The 11984-nt window shown below is 44.7% G+C and overlaps 1 protein-coding gene across 2 annotated transcripts in view; it reads right to left on the reverse strand.

Moving 5' to 3' along the window:
- garnl3 (GTPase activating Rap/RanGAP domain like 3) overlaps window positions 1-11747 on the reverse strand; it is an 89139-nt gene extending 77392 nt beyond the window's left edge. For both annotated transcript variants that reach the window (XM_069673551.1, XM_069673550.1), the window contains exon 1: window positions 11324-11747. In XM_069673551.1, coding sequence (XP_069529652.1) covers window positions 11324-11421 — 98 coding nt within the window. In that variant the 5' untranslated portion in view covers window positions 11422-11747. The remainder of the gene's footprint in view (window positions 1-11323) is intronic.
- Window positions 11748-11984: the final 237 nt, after the last annotated feature.

Genomic DNA, 11984 nt, shown 5'->3' on the forward strand with positions numbered 1-11984 from the left:
TGACATTTGTGGCCGTTGTGACGTAAAGACATTCATGGTCACCAGAGGATGAACTGTCATAACTTTGCTGCACTTAGCATGCTACTACGCTCAACTGAGAAGGTGAACATAGTGAAAATTGGCGTTGCTTAGTATTAGCATGTTAGCATTGTCATTTTGAGCAGGTTTGTTGATTTTGATGTAAAGGTATGAGCTTGTTGTTCTGCTTCCTGCTGTCCGATTCCCACCCCAAAAAACATCATAACACCTACTTCAGTTCCTTATACAAGTTTTTAAAAACATTTAATTAGGCATTTTATTCTGTAAAATCGGACCCTGCCTCATTGTTTTATGTTGTTGGACTGTCGCTCACCTCTGAAAGGAGCACATCAGCGCTAAATGCACCTGTGTTTCATATTGGTTTTTGAGTTTTACAAAACAAGAATGACTCAAAAGAAATAGCAACATGTTATATGATTCATATGCCAATCTAACTGAGGCCTTCAGTCGGGGAAATAACCTTTAAAAAAAGAATCTCCAGACTTCAACAGCTTGAACAACCTGTGCTGAAAATAAACCCCTCCAAGATGTTTCTACTCTCAGTTTCAAAATGCACTTCCACCTCGTTCCCTTCCTTTCGTTCTAACCAAGAAGAGGTTTTTGGCCGGCCTCCCTTCAAACCGCAGGGTAAAAATGTACAACAGTAACCCCTTCACAGGCTCCATTTCCTCCTGTGTCTCTCCTGGATCTCTCTTTCAGGGTTATGACGGGGGCAGTGGGCTGGCGTGAAGCAGCTCACAGTGTACACACAGACTGTGGCCATACTGTGCACACTTCCTTTGATCTTTCATACTTCAACACGCACTCGCTTTCACTTTGCGTCATCCGCGACACAGGCCGTGGTAAAAAGCAAGTTTATACAACTTTGAGAAAAAAGAAACTACCCGGAATATGACTCGTATACGAGAGTGGTTTGTGGCTTGTGCTCGGGCTGGCTGCATCTCAACCGATACCCTGCTCTAAGTACAACTCGCTCCACGCCGGCCAACTATAATGGGAAATGTTTTTCCAGCCTGCGAGCTTTCCCGGAGCAGTGCACAGTGCATTTTAATGTGTAGGTATGTGTCTTAGAGCCCTAAATGGAAGCAGATGTTCCCGTAGAAGAGTTAAAGTTTACACAGGGCTGTAATCAAGCGAGGGATTTTTCTTTCTCTTTTTTTGTGTGTATTTTTTCTTCTGGTAATTTGAATCTATTTTTCTGCCTAAATGAGCCTCGTGAGCTGCGTTGTGCGCATGGCTGAACTGTGTCGGCTTGTGCTGAGCTATGCAGACACATATGGGAGTGATTACAGTCCGGTGTTTATCAGACCTCACTGAGGGACCGACTGTACGGCCGAGCAGAGCAGAACCAGCCTCGCACACTATTTCAATTTCCCAAATACAGCCTTCTATGGAAATCATGAAAGTGATACAATATGGCTCTAAAGCTGTGACGCAACCATCATTCCTGGAGGCTACATTTTTGTGGAGCTTAAGCGATTAGTCGATAAATCTTCAACTATTTTGCCAGGTAATTACACGTGCCACGATTTTACACACTGAGGTCTGTTTACAGGCGTGCTGGGAATTCTGCTACATGTGAAGAATAGCTAAAAAAAAGCTGATAATTTGCCCGAGTGATGTCACTTCTTCAAGATAAAAGTTACAAGCTCAACAATGACAAATATCTGAAGGTGTTGAACAGGAAGAAGTGAAGTCAAGAGTCATTTGAAGCCCGCTACACATATCTGCTTGAGGCTAACAGCTAGAGGCTACATAAGCTGTTACTAGCATAACAAATCACACACTCTGATCCAACTTTTGGCAGACAAACTGCATTGTGGGTAACATAAGTGCTTTGTTTTGACAAGGAAGAAGAATACAGGGTACAAAACGGATCACTGTTATTTTTGGCAGCTTTTAGATTTAGTCTTACGCCTGGATCGAACAGGATCCGTGTCCAGCACGTTCCGTCTGCGCTACTTTTAGTCAACAAAAACACTTTTAGTCGAAACGTTTTCTCTTTTTAAACTAATTTAATTAGCCTGATACAGTATAAAGTCCTTTTATCCGTCCTTACATTAATTGTTTCCTGACGATGTTCTCCACGGGTAATATAGATCCTCAGAGGTTATACGTGTATATGGAAACTCCCGGAACCATAGCGTTACGCGTAAAACCACAGAACAAAGCTGTGCAGTTAGAGCAGCACATACTGCACATTCCTCTCTTGCCTTATGTACAGCAGCGGTGTTGGTATTTACCGTTAAATTTTTTTATTAATCATCGCTTCTCATTTAAGCAGACTGACTGAAGCAGACAGCCGGTGATCGCTCCTTTTTGTGCAGAAGAAATGCCCCTTTTTCTGTGAGCACATTTGAGTCCCATCTCGTCTCGTCAACCAAAACAAAACATACGTGTCGTCAGAGTTTTTATTATCAAAGCTCTATTTTTAGCTTGTCAACGTCTCGTCTTCGTCATGGAAAAAATAACATTTATCGCCAGCATTTTCCTTAACGAAATTAACACTGATTCAGCTGCAAAAAATGTGCAAAAATGTGCAAAAATGTGTATAATGTGAGGCTGACAGTGCTATATTAGCACAATGCTAACTATTCTAATTACTGGTTCCAGCTTCTCATATTTAAACATCTTCTGTTGTTCTGACTCCTCTATGATTGTGAACCAAATTTATTTGGTTTGTGGACTATTCGTTGGACATTAAAAGCAACGACACCATGGACTTTGGTATGGCTATTTTTTGCTACTACCAAACGTTGGCTGTCCTCCCAAGGAAAACAACAGCATTCCTCTTTTAGCAAAAACCCTGATGTCAAATTAAAAGTCTGCACTGCTTCAACTTCATTGTCCCTGAGGGGAAATTTGTTTTGCAGCGAGGTAAAAACCACAAGACACTTAGAAAACACAGACACATACTCGGTGCAAAAAACCTCACACGAATACGGGAACACATCAAGTGACAACAGCGAGTACCATCATTAAAACCACCATTTACAACTGCTTCTACTTCTCTCGTCTCATATGACTACTACTGTAAAACTCTGTGTGTGTGCTTGTGCGTGTGAAAGCTACATAATGTTCACAGTATGCAAATACAGGACTGCTTTGAGTCAGCAAAAATGTCTGCTACTCCATCAATTACGCTTCCTGCTGGGGGCCTGGGACTGTAACGCAGAGGGAGACCCCGGCTGACAACCACTCTCACTCCGTTCCTCCTATGGCTCTGTCCTCATGTCTGTTTCTCAGCGCTTAAACTACGTCTGACAGTCACGACACATGTTCTTCATTCACATCCTGCTTTGAAGTTTACTGTAAAAGCTTCACAAGGCAACCACAAGCAGACAAACCCCTAATACATATTTCCTTCACTTTTTTTCCTCTCTTTAAAAAAGGCACATATGCTTAAATCCCTCAACTGTTCCTTCACTTTGCACTTGAACGCAGCACGATACACCTCAGCTACATCTGGCTCCAGTCTCGCGCCAAACTGACAAGCTCCTGGCAACAGCAGGCGCAAAACAATGTAGGTTTGGCAGCGGGAGAGGTTAATGAAGACACTGATAGCATTTCAAAGCGAGTGCACTCAAATGGCCTCCGAAGTGAGAAGTTCAGGGAGGATGAGTGGGCGAGGGATTGTAAGAGTCTGTGAGAGTTTCGGTTGCTGCAGCCCGCCAAGGGTCTATTTTTTGCTCTGCTACAGTCGCAGGCTGACGTTACTGCTGCTTTATGAGAGGCTTTTTGTTCCGAGGCTGGACGGTCAAAGCAAGGAGGGGCCGGATTGATTAACGAACAGCGGCACACATTTCAAAGCCAACTAGGGCACCGGTCCGTCAAACCTAATCTCCCCTTCCTTCATTGTGAACAAGCTCCTTATCTCCTCGGATTTGTTATGTCTGTGTTACAAATTTAACCCATAGTAACACGTTCTGCTCACACATTTCTCTGCGTTAGCTTGATGATGAATGTGCTTCTCTTCCCTCATGGTGCGGTAACGTACTCGAACGGCTCCCTGCCAGCGAATGCCTTTCCTTAAATGAACTACAAATGTTCTGTTATGGATTGACAAGCGAGAGCAAATAGATTCCAGACAATGAGGTTAGTTTCCACCGCATCAGAATCTGCTGATGCTGCCTTCGAGTTCAAGACTTTTTCAAGTGTTACGGGCTTCGTAGGAAAAGATCTCCGACGGCCAGTGTTTGTATGTTTGCTGGCTCACTATTTGTTTTACTTCTTCCACATAAATTCCCTTCGCCTCCTTGGCTCGGTCTCTCAGAGTTATGTTCCTTCTGCCAGTTCGTGGTCTGAGCAGAGCCAGTGATTTCTTGGCTCCTCCAAGTGTCACCATGTAGCCTAATCTCATTCACACACAAGGAGCCGGAGCTGACTGGAAGTGGTTTGAGACGAGCCAAAGCTGAGTTCGGTGACAGGCGGGGTTGATAGCCTCAAAGAGACGTGCAGCCATTGTTGTGGAAATTAATGGAAAAATTCACTAAATAGGTGCGGATTTGTTGTTACTGGAGGACAGCCAGACTCTCATTCTGTCAAGACTTAAGGGCAAAGAGCGTGCCCAAAGTTGCGTGTGCTTGCTTATGCACCGGCATGATAGGCTAAAATACAGAGCAGTGATTTAGCACTTCAATAAAACTGTCAGACTCACAATGGGCACTCAAAAAAGGGGCCTAAAATATCCTCTTTTTTTATCCCACGTGTTCTTCTTCCTTGTCAAAACCTGCTGCCTACATTACTCACAATGCAACCCAACTGCAGACAGCTCAGGTAGAGATTCAGGTGTGTTATAAAAATAGGTCTGAAGGCAAAGCTTTCGATTTACCGGTCGATCTACGTTCAAGCCCTCATCTATGTTCCTGAGCTTTCGGTAGTGACCGAAAGAATGAGGATCGCGGACACAAGCGGCTGAAATGAGTTCCCTCCAGAGGGTGTCTGGGCTCAGCCTTAGAGATAGCTGAGGAGCTCGGACATCCGGGGGGAGCTCGGAGTAGAGCCGCTACTCCTTCATATCGAAAGGAGCCGGTTGAGGTTGTTCGGGAATCTGGTTCTGATGCCTCCGGGCACATCCAACTTGGAGAAGACCCTGGGGCAGTCCCAAAGCTCGCTGGAGGGATTATATATCCCGTCTGGCCTGGGAACGCCTCGGAATCCTTCAGGAGGAACTGGAAAACTTTGCTAGGGAGAGGGACGCCTGGGTCACCTTGCTTAGCCTGCTGCCACCGCGATCCGGCCCCGGATAAGCGGAAGATACTGGATGGATGGATATAATAATAGGTGCTTAATTTAGCCTCATGCTGCTAGCCTTTAACAATTCTTTCTCACTCCGAACATTTATTTTTCATTTTCAATCTTGTTGTCTTCAGCCCTGACTGAAGCTGACTCAAGTGACATCACACGAGGCAATGTTTTAGACATATTAGCCCAATAAAAAAAAACTACTTTCGTATCATATAAAACAGTTCTTTTAGACCTGTAAACAGACTAGTGTATAAAAGTCAGGGCTTGTCAATCAGATTAATTTAAATTGTGGATGGTGTGTTATGCTAGTAGCGGCTAACGTAGCCTAGAGCCACTAGCCTCAAGTAGAGACGAGGAGATGGTAACCTCACTTCTTACCAAAGCCACACCTTTAGAGTTTTTTCATGTTCAACTTGTAGTCTTCTTGTCTAACCGATCTGACTCAAGTGACATCACTTGAGGCAATTCATCAGACTTTGCACATCCACTGTTGGCAGTCACAAAACACGTTATACAACTTTTTCAGTTCTACACTCCTGATGAACTGCTAGCAGACGCTGATGTGTCAAATCGATTAACTTCCCCTTTGTGTCCAGAAAGATGTCGACACACACACACACGCACACACGCTTGTTTACATTTGTACTGCACATCAAGAACAGACACCTGACAGCCATCAACCTCCTGCGACCAGCTCACTGTAACAGAGCGAAAATGACCAAACAACTGGTTTGAGGCCATTCAACTTTTCTGCTTCACCAGCAGCTCTGCAGCTACCTGCCTGCTGTCAGAGAGAATATCTGCCAACTGGCAGGCCGCTGACTTTGTTAGATAAGGCTTAGTCACCATGGAGCAGTGTCCAAAACACAGTCAGACAGACATAATAATGTGATGTGATGTGTTTATCCCAAAGCGAGTTCATGTTTGGAGACTAGCACAGATCATGACAACTTTACACTGATAACTTCTTGCTGAAATGTGGAATAATGTTGTATTTGGATTCAGTTAGCAGATAATTCAATTAGCAGACAGAGAGTTTAGTTTTGTCTCACACACCAGTGCTCGATAGCAACAAAGAACATTTACACAAGCGCTGTAAGCTGTCCCTCCAAAGACTGATTCCCTCTCTTAACTTCTCTAATGGTTCTGTTAAATAATTTAGGCCCAATGCTTCTTATGTAAAGAAGCACCATTACAGACAATCTTTCAATTTTCCATTGATTATCTATACCTTAAAGGGTAGCGTCGGGCTGAAGCCGATTCGGCGAGAGGCCACCTGGGCTGACATGTAGAAGCACACAAACTATTAACACTCACATTCACACCTACAGACAATTAAGAGTCACTAATAGCCAGTTAATTACGTGGACTGTGGGGAGAAGCTGGAGTACCCAGAGAAAAACCCTGCAGGCAAGGAGAGAACATGACAACTCCACACAGAAAGACCAAAGCTGACCGGCAGGTTCGTATCTAGACCTTGTTGCTATGAGACGACAGTGCTACTGCTATTAACAATGTAATATGCAGAAGGAGTTCTTTTTCTTTTAATAATTGGGAACATTGTGTTGCTTATAGAAAAGTTGTTAGGCCCAGAGACAAGTATGTTTTGACAGGGGATAGTTTGGCAGCGGCCCCCGCCAATAGGGCCCTAAATCAAGGCCTCATGACAGCCTTTCAAAGTCAAAGTGTAAAGTGTTCACATCACTTAATGAACACTAAAGGTTACGAACACTGACCTCCGACCTCTTGTTTTTCTTTTATTCATTCATGTTTTGACCAAAAGCTGCTGCTGACCTCTTCAACTATTGTATCTTTGTACCCAACTGAGCTGGGCCACTGAAATTCTAGTTAAAGTTAAAGGGGGGGTATTATGTTAATTTCAAGCTTAATATATTTCACTCTGTGATAACTGTGGAGTAGCTTAGCATAATTTTCAGTTGAAAAAACTCCTCATTTTTATACAGCCTCGGCCTGAGACGACTTGGTCAGCTCTGTCCCTTTAAGAAACCCCGCCCCTACAAGCCCACTTTCCACTGATTGGCCAGCTCTCCGAAGTCTGCTGAGGCTGCGCCACAGACTGTATAAAAAGATGGACGACATGACAGCTCCCTAAAAGTGAAGCCAAAACATTTTGAGTGCCCCCTGCTGACTGGCTGCAGTTAACGTCATACAGCCTGCCTGCTTTTAATTAGTTATTTGATGCTGTTAAAAGGATGATTGACAGCTCTGTTGACCAATACAGCTCCTGCAGCCGATCTGCTCCGGATTAGCCGAGTAGAGGAGGAACGGCGAGAGGAGACGTAACTAAAACAATCACTACAGTCATTGAAGTTTCCATATCTGTGAACGTCTGCTTCAGACCAACACAGAGAAGCTGCTCTGCTGTTAAACTCGCCTGTGTGCGGGATTTGGTTTGTGGAAGTGGCTACGGCGACGTCGCCTGCCGATCTCTACTGCGCAGACTCTGGCTCCAAATGATGTCACCATCGCAGGATGGCAACGCCTATTTAGGCATCAACTCCGTACAATGAGAACAGATGGAGACACGTCGTCCATCTATATAGTGATTGGGTTGCACTTTGTGACGTCACAAAGTGCAGCATGTAGAAAAAACTGTGTGAAACCTGGCGTTCACAGCAGCCTGCAGACTGAGCTGAGAAGCCTGGGGATTACTCCAACATACTTTTACATATAGATTTGAAACTTCACCCACATTGATTGTAAAATTATATATACGTCTTAAATTGTGAAACAGCATAATACCCCTCTTTAAGCATTTTAAAACACATTGAAACAATATGTGATGCTTTAGCCTGGTTGGAGCTAAACATATGTTACCAGACCTACGATGAACTAGTGGAAACCAAGTAACACCTCTGTACTTTAACCTACGTTGGATTTGTAATGTATGACACTACCTCTACTAGTGTTAAGGACCTGAGTCCATCCTCCACCATTGTGTCACACTTGTCTGTCGCCAGGAGGAGAAAAAGAGGTCAGATCAACAACAGGATAAAACTACCTCATGACTTACATCCACAAGCAAACATATGGAAACACTCCCGCCATTGTGTGTGTGTTTGAGCGTGTTACACACACAGGTTACCGACTGTGTGTCTTCTTATGAAGCTGTCCCTATATTTGAGGTCTGTTTGCATCTCTGCAGCACAATAAATTATACACACACTCCTCAGCAGCGGCTCTTAACCTGAGTGTCTTTCAGGCCTCCTCAGTATAGCGCAGAATCTACTTCCCCCATGCAGTAGCTCTCTGATTGATTGTCTGTTAAACTGCAAGTGTCTGAGAGATAGTCTTGCCAGGAAGCCTTACAGCAGGGTGACTCTGGGTCCTACATTATCCTACACTGGATAAATCAAGCTCATTAGAGGGGACGCGTAATTTGAAAGTAAGTGTTTGGCACGAAGCTGGCCAGATTTCGCCCCCGCGTACACCCCGATCATGCCTCTATTTGGAAAGTCGAGACCTGGCAGCCTGGATGGAGACATCTCAAACACACACAGTGAGACGGAGTTCTCACTATAAGAGTAATGAAGCGAGAGTAAATCTGCACTTCTGCACACCTCCGCAGATCGTCTGAAATAGCAGGAAATTATTCAGTAGGTGGGAGTAAAAGGAGGGGAGGGGGTGTGATGTGCCCAGAAACAATAGTCCAATACAGGCAATATAATCTGCAACAATTGGTCGATTAGTCGATATAGAGATGATAATTCTGCAAGAAATTTGATAACTATAATCTTATTTCAACTTTCTTAAGTCTTTAAGTGAAGCAAATTCACAATTTGGGGGGTTTGGACTGTAGGTCAGAGAAAACTAATGTGCCGTTTTTGGATGTCACCTTGTGCTCCAAGATGTTTCTTTTTCACTCAAAATAGACCCAAACTAGACGGCTGGGAATCGCAGGGTCACTCACGATACGATGCGCAATACTAACTGAAGAATACAAAGCCCCTCAAAAGGTAAAGTGCAGGACAAATGTATTTATTCACTGCAATTTGGTGTCAGGCCATGTCATGTTCTTCCCTCCTTTGTTTCGAAATAAAATCCCGTCCACACGAGCGTGGTTATAAAGAAATCCACGTCCACACGAAAACGCAAAAACACGACACAAACAAATGCCACACCAACAGGCGCCGATGTAACCCCGCCGTGCAAAGAAGAAAAATAAAATTGCAGCCAATCAAAAGTATCAAAATATCTATTGCCAGAAAACCTGGTGGGCTGCAATGGCGCATCGAGGAAGAGGGACGATATATCAATATAGTGGACGAGTAACTGTACAAATATGTGTAAACATGTAAAAAGTCCTGTTACCAAGGTTAGAAGCATCACTGTTTTTGTCACGCAAGGAATGTCACCTCATATGTGATGCCTCACCACACAGCCTGATGCCACGAGCCAAAAACGGCGTGTACCCCATCTACGCATCTCCATGGAAACGGAGTTTCACAAAAGATCTGTTTTCAGTGACCTAAAGCTGCGTTTGTGTGACGAAAGGCCAAAAGGCAAGCAGTCACGAAGTGAAGCAGTGAGGCAAACGGCATGGCAATCGGTTTAGAGCGCAGTTTATTTGTACATTAAAATATCGATAATTGGCGCCAGCCTATTGATAATGGTTTTGCATGAGTCAGGATGATATATGTTGCCATAACGATATTTTATCCCACCCCTATAAACTACACTGCTCAAAAGAAACTAAAGCAGCACACACCTTGTGTATTGTAAAAGTCAGAGTCAAAAGTTAGATGATATTCTCTGAAAGGATTGCTAAATGTCTCCTGTCTTATCTTGAACAAATACAACCGTGCCTCATTTTGGAACTAAATGAAATTTAACCGAGATCTGTTCCCTTAATTTCTTGGAGTAGTGTAGTTTTCTGTGATGCGAAATGTAGCGCACAAACATCAAAGGATACACACAGTATCAAGTATCAAGTATCAAGAGACACTTTTGTTGCGTCTCTAATGAAAACAGCTCCAGGCTTATTGAATGCATATATTAGCTCCATGCTCCGACGCTAATATGCTTGCTCTCACCATTCTTGGCAAACAATCCCCACATATGGAGTTACTGATTATGCAAAGAGGAAGGAGCTGGTGTGACATCAGTAAAAGTGAAACCTTTCAAATGCAGCAGCTATAACTGGCCCAAACACCAGCACACAACCCTCTGATGGATGCACAACACAGGCGGCTCGGTGGCATACAGTCGGTGTCATCCTGATGGAGCTGCCCCACAGGAGGCCATACATCTCTGAAACCTCCAGGAGGCTCGCACAGTTATACCACGCTGAGAAGTCAAATCACCTGCACATTATGGGGTCTACCTGCCACCAAGACCCCCTGCCTTCATGTGTCTGGTGCCTCAGGGTGTGTGAGACTCACAGGGGTCCAGCTGTGCCCCAGGGGTATCAGACTACAGCAGGTGATCCCTCAAATCATCTCCTGTAGTGGTGCTATTTTTGGATGGAACCAAAAACCTGCATATTTACAGCTTCAGTCCTCTGTGGCGCATGATTGGGCAGCTTTGGGGCGCTGGGGTTGCTGGACTGCCCAATCAACACCTGATTTTGGTTGTTAAATGACGTCTGGCAGCGTCCTGCCACTAAGCAGCTTTGTCAACAGTGCAGAGTCAGGTGCAGACGGAATGTAGCCGTGCGTAACGCTTCCAAAGACAGCCCGAGAGGAGATGTAAACGCACGGTTTTCCCATCAAAAATGAAATAAAAAAACAAAAGACATCTGGTTATTATTTTAGCCAGAGTTTTTTTAAAAATCACAGGCGGTTTTATTGCCACAATCTCCTTGGATACATACATGTTTGGGGGCTTTCCTCCGCTCAATGCGCGCACACACACAATACCCTGGCTAAATCACCAACCCACAAGGTGAAAGGCACACTCATTACGTGTGGCCACTTCTGTGAAGGAGATTGCAGTTTCTTTGGGATAGTCTAGCCGTTTTGCTCGCCCACTAAAACCAGACAAAAACGACCCCCACCAAAAAAAAAAGAGCACGTACCTGGTAATCTCAAAGCTGCAACCTTTCCGAAGGAGCAATGCTCTCTTCCGCATGATGCCTTTGTCTCTGCCGAGGTACACATTTTTATCCGAATTCATGGGTGCTGAGCGAGCAGGTAGACTCAGGGGAACAGTGGCGCTTTCTTCCCAAGGAAACAAAAAGTCCAAAAAAAATCGAGCAGTGGACCGTGAAAGGCGGAAGGAGAAAGGTAACAGCCTGGTCGAAAAAGAAGAGAAGGAGAAAAATCCTCTCACGCTCGGTCCACCTCAAGGAAAAGTGATCCTGCAGACTTTTCTCTCCCCCCACCTCAGGCTAGACAAAAGACGGTGTGTTGAAGCTTTCAGAGGTGCATGCTGTCCGGTTTGGTGGTGTCTCCATGCGGGCTTATTTCGGGGCAGGCTGCTGCAGTTGTCAACCTGAGCGGACCGTGCAGAGGGGAGACTCTCCGCGGCTCCAGAGATCCTGTGATCCTCAACTGTGGTGGAGTCCACAGCGCTGCTTCAGCGTCAGCCCGGCACTGAGTGGCTGCGAGAGGCAGTGACTTCATGAAAGAGAGAGAGAGAGAGAGAGAGAGAGAGAGAGAGAGGGGTGGTGTGACTATTTACAGTAAGCGAGAGTGTGTGACTGTGTGTGTGCTGAAATGAATTAAGTCACTGCGTGA

Source organism: Semicossyphus pulcher, unplaced genomic scaffold (genome assembly GCF_022749685.1).
Source record: "Semicossyphus pulcher isolate SPU_LCO1_2020_fin unplaced genomic scaffold, fSemPul1.0.p SCAF_22, whole genome shotgun sequence".
Classification (NCBI taxonomy): Eukaryota; Metazoa; Chordata; class Actinopteri; order Labriformes; family Labridae; genus Semicossyphus; species Semicossyphus pulcher.